Source organism: Desmodus rotundus, chromosome 1 (genome assembly GCF_022682495.2).
Source record: "Desmodus rotundus isolate HL8 chromosome 1, HLdesRot8A.1, whole genome shotgun sequence".
Taxonomy (NCBI): Eukaryota; Metazoa; Chordata; class Mammalia; order Chiroptera; family Phyllostomidae; genus Desmodus; species Desmodus rotundus.
In genome coordinates, this window is record NC_071387.1 from 211,304,041 (window position 1) to 211,321,391 (window position 17,351).

The following is a 17,351-nucleotide window of genomic DNA, read 5'->3' on the forward strand; positions in this document are numbered from 1 at the left end:
CACCTGTGACGAATCTAGTACAGTTTGTGAACTTAAAAACTTACCCTTTTTTACCTAGTTCATTAGTGGCCTTTGGCATAGGCCTCCCCACCCTTGACGGGCCCCCCCAGAGGACTCCCAGGTCGACCCCAAGATGCCGGAGGCCGGTGCTGCAGGGCTGTGGCCTCGTGTGCTTGGCTCACGCTTCAGGTTGCGCCGGGCTGTGCACTCCTAGTGTTGTCAGCCAGCGCTGAGCCCCAGAGAGCAGCTGCTGCCTGCCAGCACCGGCACAGGCCAGGTGCTTTGTGTGCTGGGGGTTCATTCTCCACCGTCCCTTCCTGTCACACACACACGTGCAAAGGCCATGATGTGTTTTCCCGAAACCTTTTCCTCATCTCTTGTGCTTAGCAATGCTTCGGGTAAGCTGTCTCAGGTATTAGCGAAGCGGCCCGCAGGGTCCAGCCCGCATGCCGTCCTTCCTGTTGGGCCGTGCGGCTTTGCAGGCCTGGGGTGACGGCCGCGGGCCCGTGCCCAGCAGCCACAGGTGGAGCGCAGCCGTGGCAGCCGTAGCTGACTGGAGCCCAAGCACTTTCTCCTTTCTTTGTCTTGATCTTTCCACTTTGTTAGCTACAGTCCCACCTGTCTTGGCTAGTTCTTCAGCCCTTTCGTATGAGACAAAGCCCAAGTAAAAGCTCTGCTGACCACTGCTCCCTGGGAGCGGGGCCCTGTGTCCGGGCCATTCTCGGTTTGGCACTTCTTAATCTTGCCTGGGCGTTCTCCCTGTGAGCTGCCTGACGGCGAACACGAGGCTGGGGTCTCTGGGGACGTGTTTTGTCTTGCAGTGAGCATGAAGCACAGAAATAAGTCTGCTCATGTGTGTCTGTCCATCCCATCCCTGCAGTTCACTCTCATTTTACCTGAACTAGTGAGTGTTACAGACTGTTGATGACGACCAGCTAAACCTGAGTGTACATTCCTGCTCGTGATGTGGAAGAGGCTGGACGTACTCGAGACCGTGCAGTGCAGCGAAGGCTTAAACATGCCCAGTTTTCCTTCGGTAGCAGAAATTCAGGCTGAATTCAAGCTCTTCAGGTTTGCTCCTTTTCTGCACGTTGAGCTCCCTGTGTGTTTGGTTGCAGGTGTTTGGGATGGAACTCGTCGGCTGCCTGTTCTCCAGAAACTGGAGCATCCGGGAGATGGCTCTCAGGCGCCTCTCCCACGACGTCAGCGGGGCGCTGCTGCTGGCCCACGGGGAGAGCACCGGGCACTCCGGGGGCGGGGGCAGCCCGAGTGCTGGAGCCGCCCCGGGGCCCCCCGCACCCAGCGCCCCGGCGGACGTGGTGGGGGCCTGCTGCAGCGTCCTGTCCATGGTGTGTGCGGACCCCGTGTACAAAGTGTACGTTGCGGCTTTAGTAAGTAGCTTCACTCCATAACCACAGAGTTGCGGGGCGGTTGGCTGGGCTTTCTGATGGGTCGTTGCTTAGCATTGCTGAGATCTAGGAAAACGTCACCTAGTTTAATTTTGGAAAAGCCCAATTTTGTTTTCATTTCATAATCCCAGGAAATTTCAATTTCCCATTTAATCTCTTCATCCGTTGGATTTCACTTACTGTGCTCCGCCCCAGTTTGCTGTGTACTGCGGCAAAGGTTCGTTGTTCCCTTCTTCACGGTTCCCTCACACGTGACCAAATTGAAGCACTTGATCGGGCGAGAGAAAGCCATCAGTTACTCTGACTTCTTTTTAATTTGCTGTTAGTAGACGTCAAGGAGAGCTGATTCTCAGTAACCGTTCTTGTGTGGAAAGTTGGGAGTGCTCTCACGCGGCAGATCACTGCTGAGTTGCTTCTTCAGCATCACCTGTTAGAAGTGGTCTTTCTCGAGGGGGCGGGACGACCAGGAGCACACACGGTCCAGGGCACAGAGATCTTTACTCAAGGTCTGGGTCTCCCGTCGGCTGGCAGTGTGACCTCAGGACTCTGACACTCACGCTTTCTCACCTGTAAAATGACGGAAGCGTTTTCTGCTTGGGTTTGAAATGGAAACCCCCGACCCCAACATCGAGCACAGTGTAAGGACGCCGAATGGCTGCTGCCTACAGCCGTCCCTTGACCACCGCCGGGACTCTGCCTGGCTCCGAAGCTGCGAGTGGCTCTGGGGCCATGGCAGCGTTTCCTGTGGCACGGGGTGGGGGTGGGGGGTGGTGCAGTGGTGAGGACAGGGCTCAGTATGCACTCCGAGTCGGTGAGCACTGCGTGCATAGGGGGTCGGGTCTGTTCCCCGGCAGACCTTCAGTGAGGTGGTGCGCACTGGGAACCCCGGGGCAGGCGCACCACTCTCCGAGTCTGTCTCCCCATGGTCTGTTCTCCCACGCGGCCCTGGGGGGGGGCCCGGACGCTCCACAGACTGACTGCAGTCTGGTTGTCTCTTCCTAAGTTCAGGGGCTTCCCCAGTCGTCTGTGAGCCCCCGAGTTCGGGGACTCCGAACCTCGCCTCAGTCCGCCGCCCCATAGCCCCATCGTGTCCAGCAGGTGGCGGCAGAGAGGGCCCCTGGCCTTAGAACTCCGCCCCCTCCTGCTCCCTCCCCTGCGTGACTTTTGCTGAACCCTTTGAGAGTTCTCTCGGCATCACCACTCGTCCCTCCAGCGGTTTCGAACGCATCGCATACAAAATGCAGTCTCCCATGCGGTCACCCTGCGCCGGCCCACTCAGGAAGGTCGGGCGCTAGCGGCGCCACGGTGCAGTGTCCCGTCCACCTGCGCCTGTCCCGGCCGCCCCAGCAGCCCCCCTGTCCCTGCCCCTGCCCCCACCGTGCACTCTGCTGCTCCGCCAGCCCGGCTTTGGCCACTGAGGGCTCTATCAGGTTGGCTCCTGCCCTCGTTTGCTTTCTAAAATAACTTTTTTTAACTTTCCATTTTGCAACTAATTCAAACTATAAACAACCGCAGGAAGAGTTCAGAGTTCCTTCCTACCCTGTCTGTCTGTCCGTCTGTCCAGTCACGCACTTGCATCATGGAGTCTCGCGTTGTTTACGGGCCACACTGTCTCCCTGTCACTCGCTCCGCCCCTCGGACCCCCCTGGGCGGCTCTGCCCCTCGGACCCCCCTGGGCGGCTGACCCGAGCCCCGGTGTCGCCCCCAGAAAACGCTGCGGGCCATGCTCGTGTACACGCCGTGCCACAGCCTGGCGGAGAGACTCAGACTGCAGCGGCTTCTGCGGCCCGTGGTGGACACCATCCTGGTCAAGTGCGCGGACTCCAACAGGTGAGGCCCACGGCTGGGCTGCCTCACGCCCCTGGTCGGAGCGGGCGAGGCCTTGTGCGTGCTGGTGCGTGTTTGTTCAGCGAGGCCCCAGGACTGGGGAGGATGAGGCCAGGACCCGCCCCCAGCCCTCTGTGCAGGAGCCCTTCCGCGTCCAATGATGGCCTTGTCTTAAGGCAGCTGATAGGCGCTGGCGTGCAGGACTGTCAGGTGTCATTCCCCTTCAGAGCCTGGGTGACACAGGGCAGGGTCCAATGGGACATTTCTACCTGATTGCCTGGTCATCGGGACCCGTCCCAGAGAAGAAACTATGTCACTATTTTCCTGTAATGAAATTTCACTCTAATTATGAGAATTTATGTCAAATAACAACCCCCCCCCTACTCCATGCACCCCTGCACTCTCCTTAAACATGGACAAGGGACCAGAGTGACCCTCATTAGAAGGTAAAGATTGGAGGGGGGTGCGAGGTCTGGGGACAGGAACAACAGCACAGCTACGCCTCCCTCAGACACCTGGCTCTTTGCTTCTTCCCTCCCACCCCACGGGCGGGAGGGTCCCTTGTCGCTGAGCAAGCACAGCCATGCAAACGGGCCTCACCAGGCCTCAGCCGTGAAAAGCACTGGGGGTCCCAGGCCGCCCCTGCTTTGGGTGCCGCGTCCCCCTCAGTCACGTGGCGTGGTGTGTGCAGGGCTCAGCACCCGGTGCCCAGCTTCAGCCCGTCGCCCGGCTGGCGTGGCCTGCCTTCGGCTGCCCTGGTGCACGAGCCCACAGGCTGGAAGTGCCAGAGGCTTTCTCGTGGCTCAGAGAGAACACTGTGACCCCTGGGAACCGTGAGGCGGGTTAATGGTTTGTCAGACGCACAGAAAGCCGACGGCACTTCCAGTACTAGAGCGAGGAGTTTCAGAGACCGTCAGTGCTTTTGTGGCATGTTTTGTTGTCTGCTTTTTGAAACTTCAAACTCAGGGTGCTCACTGGGTCGCTTCGATGAATGCCGTAGGAATACTGTAAAGAGATTTTTGTATTTGGAACTCATTCTCCTGTGTAAGAGAATATGAAGGGTTGGATTGGGAAGGTTTTATTTTCATTTCAAGAGAGTCTAGTGAAAACTCAGAAACCAAAATGTCTTGAATCTTTTTTATTTTAACAAAATACGCTAATGAAAATAAGCAAGATATGCTTTTCTCTTACCCGGTTTGACACTGAAATCAGTACTTGCTGTCTGAGAGCCAGGAGTGAAGCTTCTGTGCTCACCGTACAGGGTAAGGTGGAATTCAGGAAGTTAGACCCACTAATGAACATGGTCATTTATAGCGACGCCGCAAATGCAGCTTCGGTGGTAGAAGAGCAGGTGGTCTTGGGAACGTTTCCGCCCCCTGCCGTGCCAGACACCACCTCACCGCCCCGTCAGTGTGCGCCTGTCCAGCGCCGAGTCTGACGCCACGTCCTTTCCTTTGCAGCCGCACCAGCCAACTGTCCATCTCGACGCTGCTGGAGCTCTGCAAGGGCCAAGCGGGGGAGTTGGCGGTTGGCAGAGAAATACTCAAAGCTGGTAATAACTTTTTACTTAAAATTGACATGGCGTGATTTATCGTTTTCCTTAGCAGACTGTCCAATCCCGTAACCTCTGATACCACAGTTGTGGGATTCAAGGTGATTTTGTAAACTGACTCCATCAGCTGGCGTCAGAAATGGAACGTGAACCTAAGAGAGAAGTTCTTACGCTAACACAGTGCCGAGTGCTGGAGTTGGCCTCGTGCCACTTGACCGTGTTTTGTGTGAGACTTTGACATCGCTCCGTCCAGTCGTTCACTGTTAGCCTCCTCCCGTAGGGTCCATCGGCATCGGGGGTGTTGATTTTGTCGTGAATTGTATTCTTGGGAACCCAACTGAGTCAAACAACTGGCCAGAGCTCCTGGGCCGCCTCTGCCTGATCGACAGACTGCTGCTGGAGTTTCCTGCTGAGTTTTACCCCCACATCGTCAGTTCTGATGTTCCCCAAGCTGAGCCTGTTGAAGTCAGGTGAGTTTCCTTCCGCAGCATGTTTTCATCGGCTCCCTGCCCCACTGCGCGCCCCAGCCCCGTGCACCATACGTTCTGGGTTCGTGAGGGACGCAAAGACCGCAGAGTGTGCATGCGGCTGCTGGCGCTGGACTCACACAAAGACCTGAAGTCTAGGCTAGTTACTTCGGTTTTTTTAAAGTATTTCATTTATTTATTTAGAGAGAAGGGAAGGGGAAGGAGAAAGAGAGGGAGAGAAACATCGATGTGTGGTTGCCCCTCACGTGTCCCCAGTTGGGGACCTGGCCCGCAACCTAGGCTTGTGCCCTGACTGGGAATTGAACTGGCGACCCTTTGGTTCACAGGCCTGCACTCAGTCCACTGAGCTACACCAGCCAGGGCTACTTCGATTTTTTTTAAATGTACCCCCATCTTCCTTCCATCTGTGTTCTGCAGTAATTGTACTTTGTGTGGTAATCGGGTGTGTCTTCCTCGCAGCTACAAGAAGCTTCTGTCACTCCTGAGCTTCGCCTTGCAGTCCATCGATAACCCCCACTCCATGGTGGGCAAGCTCTCCCGGAGGGTCTACCTGAGTGCCGCGAGAATGGTCACCGCCGTGCCCCGTGTGTTCTCCAAGCTGCTGGAGATGCTGAGTGTGTCCAGCTCCACCCACTTCGCCAGGATGCGCCGCCGGCTGATGGCCATTGCGGAGGAGGTGGACATTGCCGAGGCCCTGCAGCTGGGTGGTGAGGATTCTTTGGACGGTCGACAGGGCAGCTTCCTGCGAACGTCGGGCCACGACAGCCCCCCGGGAGCCGCAGAGCACAGCTCCGCTGAGCGCACGGACCCCACAGGGAGAACTGGGAAGGGGCTGCGGGCTGCGAGGCTGAGCGCCAGCTCAGAGGACATTTCTGACAGGCTGACCGGCCTTTCCGTGGGGCTTCCAGGCTCGGCAACGACAGAGCAGCCAAAGCCCGCAGTGCAGACCAAGGGCAGACCCCACAGCCAGTGTCTGAACTCGTCCCCCATCTCTCTTCACTCCCCGTTCGCACCCCCAGCCCAGTCAGCCCCGTCTTCCTCCGCCCCGGCCGTGCCTGACAGCTCCAGGCCCAGACCTCAGGGGTTCGCTCCCTGCAAAGTTCCTTCTGCATCCCCCCAGACGCAGCGCAAGTTTTCCCTGCAGTTCCAGAGGACCTGCTCTGAAAACAAAGACTCGGACAGGCTCTCCCCGATCTTCACTCAGTGTGGGCCTCTGCCCTCCAGCACCGTCCACAGGCCAAAGCCAGCTCGGCCGCCCCCAGGTGCTTCTGGCAAACAGGGCCACGCCACCCAGCACAGCCTGACCCTTGACCTGGACGGCCCGTGCAGGTGCGACGACAGCTTCGGCAGCGGCGGTCATGCTGTCATCCCCAGCGACAAGACGGTGTTCACCCCCGTGGAGGACAAGGGCAGGTTAGATGGCGGTGTGGAGCTCCACTCCAGCATCGAGGACCTCCTGGAGGCGTCCTTGCCCTCGAGTGGCTCCACAGTCACTTTCAGGTCAGAAGTGGCCGTCCTCTCCCCTGAAAAGGACGAAAGCGACGACACCTACAAAGACGACATGACCCACAACCAGAAGTGCAAGGAAAAGCTGGAGGCCGAGGAGGAGGAGGCTCTGGCCATGGCCATGGCCATGTCGGCGTCTCAGGACGCCCTCCCCACCGTGCCGCAGCTGCAGGTGGGGGCCGGGGAGGACGTCATCATCATCCAGCAGGACGTGAGTACGGGCCATAGTGCGTTCCGCGCAGGAGCGTTGCTTTAACGGGCTCGTCATTAGCAAGTGGGTTTTTCACGTAGAATTAATTAGTGTTTGTGTTGCTGTTCGAACAGAAACGCTCCTGCCTATTTCAGAGGTGTTTCTGGTTGGGACTCGCCGTGGTGGTCCCCTCTGCACTGGACGTTGGTCACTAGCACGGTCCCTGGGTGTCTTGGGAAGCCAGACTGAACAAGCACAGTATTAGGCCAGGCTAATCCCACAGCCTCTCACTTCTAACATGACGGTAAAAAGGTGCTCTCGTTTACTGTGCAGACGCCAGAGACCCTGCCGGGCCACACCACGGCGAAGCTCCCCTACCGAGAAGACGTGGAGTGGTTGAAAGGCCAGCAGATAGGCCTGGGGGCCTTTTCTTCTTGTTACCAGGCCCAGGATGTGGGGACCGGCACCCTAATGGCTGTTAAACAGGTATGTGTGCAGTGCGGACGGAAGCGACTGGGACCGTGAGCCGGAGAGTGAGCGGCCTGTGCGTTTGGGCTGCAGTGTCAGCGGGGATTGTGCCAAAGCCTCACGGACTCTGGAAGTGAGAGTGTGGTTGTCAGGTGCAGCTCCAAGTGCAGGCTGTCTGGGGCTTCGTCTGTGTCTTATTCCCGGTAGAGCTGGGCTTTCCTCCTCCCTCAGCGAGGGGACCGGCACACGTCCTCTTGGGAGTTCTGCGGTTCGCCTCTTAGAGTGCGGGCACTCACCGAGCCAGGGACACGAGCAAGCTGTCACATCTGTGTCGTGCTGGCCCTTCCTCCAGGACTGAGCTTTCCCCACTTTTCACTTTGTCCTCAGACAATTTTGGAGGGTTGACCAGGCCTCTTTCGTCTTTGTTTTGGTCATTTTCCTGATTATTTCACTGGCTCTAAAGCGAGATTCTTACTCTTTAAAAGAATTGAACCAGGTTTTCTGTAAAGTGTCTACGTCACACCCACGAGCATAAACGCCATCGGCTATTAACAGAGCAGCTCGCGTGGATCTGTCCGATCCGGGTCAGATCATTAGTGGGAACAGTAACCGGAAACGCGTCGCCCTGCCAGGCTCTGTAAGCGTGGGGTTTCTCGGCACAGGTGACGTACATCAGAAACACGACGTCGGAGCAAGAGGAGGTGGTGGAGGCGCTGAGGGAGGAGATAAGGATGATGAGCCACCTGAGCCACCCCAACGTCATCAGGATGCTGGGGGCGACCTGCGAGAAGAGCAACTACAACCTCTTCATCGAGTGGATGGCAGGTGGGCGCCTTCAGAGCTGCAGAGATGCTGCAGCGTGCGGGCGTAGCGTTCTGCTTGGCGTTTAGGGGAAATGTTTTACTGAACACTCACTTTTTTATTAAACAGTCTGAGTCTCTGAAAGCAAGCCGTCCCTGATGCAGTGGGATGAACTGTAAACATGTCCTTTGCCGAGACACAAGATGCCCGTCACTTCTACCTCTTAAACTTTTTCAGTGTTTCTTTTTTCCTTGTTTTTGTATTTTTATTGTTGTTCAAGTACAGTTTTCTGCCTTTTCCCCCCTCAGTGTTTCTTTTAAAATGATTGTGTAGCACTGTTTTATAGGAATCAGCTTTTTTAACCTCTAGGTTTAAGGTCCATATTTTTCCAGGTGGCCTCAATTAATTGGGCAGGTACAAGAAATGTTTTAAAACTGATTGAGGGAGGACTCGAAAGTTTATCTTAGGCAGCTGGCACGGGAGCGCGAAGTCAACCTTGTCTGCTGTGTCCATCAAAGAAGTCGGCACGGCGTTCTGTGTTTGAAGGGCGGGCGAGTGTCGGCTTGCACACCAGTCCTTTCTGGTGGAGACGCAGTGAGCGCACAGGCACAAGACACAGTGGTCCCGCACATGCACAACTGACGGTGGGGGGGGGGAGAGGGCAGCACGCTAAGTCTGTGACCACCTGCCACCAGAGTCGGGGGGACATCGTGGACTCCTGGCACTGTCCTACGCGTTGCGTCCCTGCGGCCGACTTACCTCTGCCATCGGGGGTTCATGCCTCTCGCCGCCCCCAGCTTTCCCCACAGCCTCCCGGCGCCCTCTGCCCTGACGGCGTCCCCGTCTGGGAGCCTGTCTCTGCCCCCGCCTCACTCGGTCGGTCGTTTGCGTGTCCCTAGCTGCCGAGTGCGGGAGATCGCAAGGTCCGTCTCCCTGACTCATGTCACTGAGCACAGCGCCCTCTAGGTCCATCCCGGTTCTCACAAATGGCACGGTTTCATCTTTTTTAGTGACTGGGTAGTGTTCCTCCTCTTTTACCCACTCTTCTGCCACTGGATGCCTAGGTTGCTTCCACTTCTTACGGACTGTGAATGGCGCAGCGGTGAACGTAGGGGTGCACGCACATCTGTTCAAATCGCAGCCTTCTCTTTCTTCACAGAAGTACCCAGGAGAGGAACTGCTGGGTCGTACGTAGTTGTATTTTAATTTTTTTGAGGTATCTCCGTACTGCTCTCCACAGTGGCTGCACCAGTCTGCATTCCCACCAGCAGTGCGGGAAGGTCCCCCTTCCTCCGCGTCCTCACCAGCCCTTGTTGTTTGTGGATCTGTTGATGACGTCCTTTCCGACGGGTGTGAGGGGACAGCTCACTGTGGCTCAGATTTGCGTCTCTCTGATGAGTGACGTTGAGCACTGTGTGTGCGCCCCGACCTGGGAGTGACCCCACAACCTTCTGGGATGCGAGAGCGTGCTCCGACCCCCTCGGGCGCCGGCGGGGGCCGTCTGTGACCGCTCCGCTGTCCGTCTTGCCTTGCGTCCGTTAGTACCTGCGTTGTGCGTGGGGGCGCTCCTGTGTGCGCTCGCAGACACTTACCACCGGTCCTCCCGTCCCTTTTAGGTGGGTCCTGCACCATCGCGTGGTACCCTCCTTGGTCCCTCCTTGTGGTCTTCGACTTAGCATCCGCTCTGCCTGGTAGAGTGTTGTTGCTCCGGCGTGCTGTCCGCTCCCACTTGCTGCACGAGCTGCCTTTTCCGCCCTTCACTCTCAGCCTGCCTGACCTTGCACCGGAAGTGCTTGTCCATGGGCAGCCTGCAGGTGGCTCGTTTGTTTTTTTGGGTTTTGTTTTTTTTATCTGTTCAGCCACACTATGCCTTTTGACCGGAGCATTTAATCCATTTAAATTTAAATTGATTGTTGATTGGATGTATTGACCGCCATCTCATTAATTGTTTTCTGGTGGTGGTTGTGGTCTTCTGAGCTTCCCTCCAGCTCTCATCCAGCGCGTGGATGACCTCTGTCAGTGTCGTGGGTTCCCTTCTCCCTGTTGCGTGTCTGTCAGAGGTTCCGGTTTTGATTGCTGGGAGCGCGTACAGCGGCCTTTTAACTCCGTGGTCGCTGAGGTCGGAACGCATTCTAAAAGCTCAGCGTTTTATGTGGTTGAGTCTTTTTCTACGTGGTCTTATCTACTCGCCCGTGGTTTTTCTGCTTTTGTCCTGTAACCTTCCCACCAGCCTTACCGTCGGCTGGTCCACTAGTTCTACTAAGTGCTGGCCTTTACCAGTGAGCTTTTTTCCCCGCACTTCCTTCTGTTCACTTTGGCCTTTCCTGTCCTGCTGACCGAAGCCCTCTGGGCGTTTGTGCAGCTCCGTGGCGACGACCTGCCTGGGCTGCTGCTTATCTGAGAGACTCTCTCTCTCCATGTCTGAATAAGAGCCGCGCCAGGTCAGGTGTTCTGGGTGCAGGCTTTTCCTGTTCATCACTTTGAATGTATTGTGCCGCCCGCCCGCCCCAGCCCGTCCTGCGGCTGACAGCCTTACAGGTGTTGCCGTGTACAAAACCAGCTGCTTTTAAGATTCTCTCTTCATTTTAGTGAGGATGCGTCTTGGTTGGGCCTCTTTGGGTCCATCTTGGTTGGGACTGTGTGCTCCCTGGACTTGGCCGTCTGTCCCCTTTAACAGGGTGGGGTAGCGTTTAGTCATTATTTCTTCAAACAGATTTTCTGTCCCTTTTCTCCTCTCCTTCTGGCGCCCCAGTGATGTTACTGCTGGAATGCTCGATGTCGTCCCGACGTCCCTTCGACTGCCTGTGTTAAAAGTCTTGCTCCTCTTGCTGCTCAGATGCAGTGCTGTCCACGCCTGTGTCTTGCAGGTCACTGACCGGCTCCTCTGCGTCCCCTCACCTGCTGCTGACTCCCTGCGGGGCAGTCTCACCGCCACTCGGTGCTGACTGGTGCGGCCCTCCTTCCCCAGGTCCCCAGCGCCTTTCTAACTGGCCTTTCCAGTTTGCTGCCTGGCAGGCTGCTCGCCTCTGTTTCACGGGGCTCTTTCTCTTGGGCTTTGTGGGTTTTCATCGGGAAGATGCTCCTCCGTCTCCTCGTTTTGCCTCTCTCTGTATCTCTTCCGTGTGTGCGGTAGATCAGCCACACCTCCCGGTCCTGTACAAGTGGTCCTAGGTAGAAGGTGTCTCCTGGGGCCCAGTGACACAGTCCTCTAGTCCCCGGGGCAGGTGCTTCAGGGTCTCCTGTGCAGGTAAATGCCCCTTCCTGGGACTTCTGGGGTCCCACCAGCAGTTTCCCTTCATGTGGGCATGGGTAGGGGTCGTCCTCCTGGTGCAGCGCCCCTCGGGGAGACCACCAGGCTGTGGCACCTCTCCCACTTGGGAGTCACCACGCTTGTTGCGTGGGTCCTGCTCAGACCTGTCTCTGCCCTTCCTCCTTGTTTCCATGCGGCTTCTCTGCATCCGTGGGGTGACGCGGATCCCAGCCTGCGGGATCCTGGGTCGTGGCAGCAGTACACAAATACACACGGACCACCGAGTCCTGTGGAGGAAAAGGGACAGCGCGGCCACTCTCTCAAGAGGAAAGCGCCCCGACCCTTATCTTGACAGGCTTTTATTGTTTTTCTAGGCCCCTTACATCAAAGATGGTCCTCCTTTACTGTGCATAGGTTTGTTTTGGGTGGTTATCTTTTGCAGACAAAGGAGAGGGTGTCACTGAATACATCAAAGAAGGATATTTGCAATGTAAAGGAGAAATGGTCACCCCGGTTGTGCTCCATACCTGGAAGGTCTAGCTCAGATTTTAGGAAGATAAAGATACTCAGTAAACATTTGCTGCCTCAGTTCAGGGTGAGGGAGTTTTAGCAAGAGCAAGTCTCGTAGCAGCCCAGGTACAATGCAGGCCTGATTCCCCACGGGAGAACCTGTCCATGGGCGTGGGTCCTGCCTGCCAACCTCGCTCCCCACTGGCTTTTCCGAGTGGGGGCTGGGCCACATTGCCCACGTGTGGAACAGCCCCCACATCGGGGTGGAAATGCTGTTCGGCTTGTCTTCAGTAGCCCTCAGCAGCAGTTGCTCCGTACCTGCTTGTAGCATGGTGGGCCCGAGGCAGGGGCGGGCCCAGCGTCCCCACCTCCACCTCCGCCTCCGCCTCCACCACCCGTTCCTTAGTGCATTCTCGGGGAGGGTTGTGGCTGGGTCAGTGGTTCTGTGGAGTATGAACACTTTTTACTGAGGCTCGTTGAGGTCACGGCTGGTAAGCAGTTGGCTACCAAACCTCCACTGGGTCTGCGGCTCTGCCTGCTCTCCCCTCTGCCAGCTAACAGGTTAGCACCGTTTACTTACGGCATCAACACAGGCACTGTGTGTATCTCAGTCACAAAGACGGGGGAACTGTGCATTTAAGAAAGAGTTCCATGCAAAATTGTTGACTTTTGAAGCTTTCTGAAACCTTGACCTTCTGAAAAACTAGTTCATGGGGCTTCCATGCAAGTCCCCTAAGTGATGGGTTTTGGGATTACTTACATGGGTTAGTTTTAATTCAGCTTTACTTCCGGACGCAGAGTATAAACGAACATTTCAAATGCGGGTGTGGATGTGCGCTCATAAATACAACCTTATGTTATTAAAGTGTAATAAATAATTTTAATTCTAGCTTAAGTTTATGATAATTATTCCTATTTTATGTTTGCCTTGCAGGGGGGTCCGTGGCTCATTTGCTCAGTAAATATGGAGCCTTCAAGGAATCAGTAGTTATTAATTATACTGAACAGTTACTCCGTGGCCTTTCATATCTCCATGAAAACCAGATCATTCACAGAGATGTCAAAGGTAGGAGTTCTTTTTTTTTTAAGATTTTATTTATTCATCTTTAGAGAGAGGGGAAAGGAGGAAGAAAGAGGGAGAGAAACATTGATTGGTTGCCTCTCGTACAACCCCCACTGAGAACCTGGCCTGCAACGAAGGCATGTGCCCTGACTGGGAATTGAACCAGCAACCCTGTGGCTTGCAGGCTGGCACTTAGTCCACTGGGCCACACCAGCCAGGGCAAAGGTAGAAATTCTTTTAATTACTATTTATCAGCAGTAAGTAGAAGATGAATGTAATTCTGAAACTTGCATCTTTGTTGATAGTTTCTCTCTTGAAATCAACTAGAGGGTAGTTTCTCTGGAGGGACTCACTAGAACAGTTAGAACTGAAGGAACCTTTGGGGTCACATAACACCACTTCCTCAGGGAGGCGGGGACTTTTCTGCCTTCTCACTGCCATGTGCTGGCTGGCAGACCCAGTGTGGGACTCCGAGTCTCCAAGTCCTGGCCTTGATCTCAGAATGTACTTCCTCCCCAAAGGTCCTGTTCCCAGTTTCAGTTAGAATAATTGTGGTATTATAAACTTTTAAGGAAAATCCTTTCAAATCTTTTACAGTCTGATTAATAGTGGCTTTCATTTTTTTTAATCTTTTTTAAAATTTTGTATTTTATTAATTTTGCTATTACAGTTGTCCTAAATTTTTCCCCTTTGCCACCCTCTGTCTGGTATCCCCAATCCCTCCAGCATTCCCCCCCTTAGTTCATGTCCACGGGTTGTACATATAAGCTCTTTGGCTTCTCCATTTCCTATACTATTCTTAATCTCCCTGTATATTTTGTACCTACCAATTTGTACTTTTTTTTAAGTATATTTTATTGATTATGCTATTACTGTTGTCCCAAGTTTGTTCTCCCCTTTATCCCCCCTCTGCTCTGCACCCCCTACTGTCCAGCATCACCCCCCTTGGTTCATGTCCGTGGGTCATACATACAAGTTCTTTGGCTTCTCTACTTGCTATACTATTGTCAACCTCCTCCTGTCTGTTTTGTTCATACCAGTTATGCTTCTTATTCCCTGTGCCTTTTCCTCTCATTCTCCCCTCCCTCTCCCCTCTGATAACCCTCCATGTGATCTCCATTTCTGTGATTCTCTTCCTGTTCTAGTTGTTTGCTTACTTTCTGTTTTTATTTTTGAGGTTCAGTTGTTGATAATTATGAGTTTGTTGTCATTTTACTGTTCACAGTTTTGATCTTGTTTGTCTTAGATAAGTCCCTTTAACATTTCATATAATGGGTGATGGTGAACTCCTTTAACTTGACCTTATCTGGGAAGCACTTTATCTGCCCTTCCATTCTAAATGGTAGCTTTGCTGGATAGAGCAATCTTGGATGTAGGTCCTTGCCTTTCATGACTTGGAATACTTCTTTCCAGCCCCTTCTTGCCTTTAAGGTTTCTCTTGAGAAATCAGCTGACAGTCTTAATGGGAACTCCTTTGTAAGTAACTGTCTCCTTTTCTCTTGCTGCTTTTAAGATTCTCTCCTTCTCTTTAATCTTGGGTAACATAATTATGATGTGCCTTGGTGTGTTCCTCCTTGGGCCCAACTTCTCTAGGACTCTCTGAGCTTCCTGGACTTCCTGGAAGTCTATTTCCTTTGCCAGATTGGAGAAGTTCTCCTTCATTATTTTTTCAAATAAGACTTCAATTTCTTGCTCTTCCTCTTCTCCTTCTGGCATCCCTATGATTCAGCTGTTGGAACGTTTAAAGGTGTTGTGGAGGTTCCTAAGCCTCTCCTCATTTTTTTTGAATTTTTGTTTCTTCATTCTGTTCTGGTTGGATGTTTATTTCTTCCTTTTGTTCCAAACTACTGATTGGAGTCCTGGTTTCCTTCCCTTTACTGTTGGCTCCCTGTATATTTTTCTTTATTTCACCTAGCATAGCCTTCACTTTTTCCTCTATTTTGTGACCATATTCAACCATTTCTGTGAGCATCCTGATTACCAGTGTTTTGAACTCTGCATCTGGTGGGTTGGCCATCTCCTCGTCGCTTAGCTCGTTTTCTGTAGTTTTGATCTGTTCTTTCATTTGGGCCATATTTCTTTGGTACACCTGTTATGTTGTAAGGGGCGCAGCCTTAGGTGTTCACCGGGGCTGGGCTGCGTTGTGGCGCTCTCTGTGGGGAGGGGTCAGAGAGGGAACAGTTCTCACTTGCTCTGCTCTAGGCCCTCTTTCGAACTGACCTCTCCTGTGAGACTGGGAGTCTCTCCCACCTTCGCAGCCCACAGTGTTTTACGGCCAGAGGTTTGAGTCGTTAGTTCCCTGGCCTGCCCGCCCCGCCTTGCCCCCACCAGCTGCCGCCTTGCTGCAGGTCCTGTCTGCCCACCCGGCTGCCTGTCTCCACCCCTCCTCCTGGTCTGGATGAATGTTTCTTTGACTCCTGGGTTGTCAGAGTTCCATGCGGTTCGACTTTCTGGCAGTTCTGGTTATTTACTGGTTTTGAATTGGCGGTTGTCCTTGTGGTTGTGCGAGGAAGCGAAATGTTTCCGCCGACGCCTCCATCTTGGCCAGAAGTCTCCATAGGTAGCAGCTTTGATTTTCTGGCACGAGTGTCTTTATCTAGTATCTGACATAATATGGTCAAATAATTTAATAATGTTAATTATTTTTTTGCCTGAGCAGTGTAGCTCAGTGGGTTGAGTGTTGTACCACAAAGCTGAAGGTCGCTGGTTCGATTCCCGGTCAGGGCACATGGCTGGGCGGTGGTCCCAATCCCGGGTTGGGGCGCCTACGGGAAGCCACTAGTTAGTGTTTCTCTCTCATAATGGTGTTTCTCTCCCACTCTTTGTCCCTCCCTTCCCCTCTCTCTAAAAACTAAATAAAATCTTTTTAAGAAATATTAATTTCTTATTAAGCTGTAATTGTGAAATTACAGTAATTGGACTTGGTCTGTGTCAGTATGTTTCAACATAACTTTTTCTTAGTGTAAACTACACTAAAATTTGAATTCTAGAGCAAGGTTTTTGCTGGGAATCACTGTCAAAGGATTTTTACACTCACTCAGCATTTCCCTAAGTCTCTGCCTTTGTCTCCTCACGCCTGGACACTTGGCCGGGCCTTCCCTCTGAGGCTCTGGGTTGCCTTCACTTTGCACCACAGAGCCCCGGGCGCCTGCAGCAGCCACGCAGGGGCTCGAGAGGGAGTAAATTCTCCGAACCTCTGGCACGCGGTCCGCTTCTGTCTTCCGGCACTTCGCCCAGTGTGTGATCTGTCCTTTGTGTTTGCTGGCAGGTGCCAATTTGCTGATCGACAGCACAGGTCAGAGACTGAGGATCGCGGATTTCGGGGCTGCGGCCAGGCTGGCCTCGAAGGGGACTGGCGCGGGGGAGTTCCAGGGGCAGCTGTTGGGGACGATCGCCTTCATGGCACCTGAGGTGAGGAGCAGCTGTGTGTGTGACGGGAGTTGGGTGACTGTCACGCCCGGGTCACTGGCATTGCTGTCCAGTGCACCCTGCTTTCCCCCTTTGTCTTAACACAACCCTTAACAACGGACTTGGTGGGGGAGCGCGCAGGCTGTCTTCGGGTTAACAGAGTCGCCGGGTCGTGGGCTGTGCTCGTGTTGCGGCGACCCCACAACACACACAGCAGGGGCCTTGCCGGGGAAGGGAGCGGTTCAGACGTCACCGCTCTGAGCTCCCCGCAGCCTCGCGCAGCGGTTCCCTGGTTTCCTCCTGCCCCGTCGCCGGCTGTGCGCACTGGGGCAGCTTCGAAACTCTGGGTTCCCGTGACTTTGCAGCACCTCACATTCTCTGAGACACTTTTGTGCCACGTGGGGGTTAAGCTCATCCAGGAAGCACACGAGGCACCGGGAAGCCTGTGCATCGCCGGTCGCATCTTCGGGCTGCAGAGCGGCGTCCCACTTTCCCAGGGGCCCCTTCCCCCGCTGACACCCGCTTTCCCCAGGTGCTGCGAGGCCAGCAGTACGGGCGGAGCTGCGACGTGTGGAGCGTCGGCTGCGCCATCATAGAGATGGCCTGCGCCAAGCCCCCGTGGAACGCGGAGAAGCACTCCAACCACCTCGCGCTGATATTCAAGGTAACAAGGGCAGCAGGCTGGGGTCCTCCCGGACTGCCAGTCTCACGGCCGGAGGCGGATGCTCTCGGGAGAGATGAGTGCGCATGCGCACGCACACGCACACAGACACGCTGCCGCCGGAACGCAGTGGGGGGGCGGGGGCTGTCCGTCCGGTTCTCCCCAGCAGCCTGTTCTGACAAGCCGCTGTGACCACGAATTTAGGAAGCGCCGAATCC

At 54.5% G+C, this 17,351-nt stretch overlaps 1 protein-coding gene across 1 annotated transcript in view; it reads left to right on the forward strand.

The window, feature by feature from the left end:
• MAP3K1 (mitogen-activated protein kinase kinase kinase 1) overlaps positions 1 to 17,351 on the forward strand; it is a 63,775-nt gene that overhangs the window by 43,018 nt on the left and 3,406 nt on the right. Inside the window, exons 10-19 of the mRNA XM_053914934.1 lie at positions 1,119 to 1,391; positions 3,118 to 3,239; positions 4,697 to 4,788; positions 5,069 to 5,258; positions 5,736 to 6,993; positions 7,306 to 7,458; positions 8,103 to 8,265; positions 12,936 to 13,067; positions 16,333 to 16,475; positions 17,005 to 17,136. Coding sequence (XP_053770909.1) covers positions 1,119 to 1,391; positions 3,118 to 3,239; positions 4,697 to 4,788; positions 5,069 to 5,258; positions 5,736 to 6,993; positions 7,306 to 7,458; positions 8,103 to 8,265; positions 12,936 to 13,067; positions 16,333 to 16,475; positions 17,005 to 17,136 — 2,658 coding nt within the window. The remainder of the gene's footprint in view (positions 1 to 1,118; positions 1,392 to 3,117; positions 3,240 to 4,696; positions 4,789 to 5,068; positions 5,259 to 5,735; positions 6,994 to 7,305; positions 7,459 to 8,102; positions 8,266 to 12,935; positions 13,068 to 16,332; positions 16,476 to 17,004; positions 17,137 to 17,351) is intronic.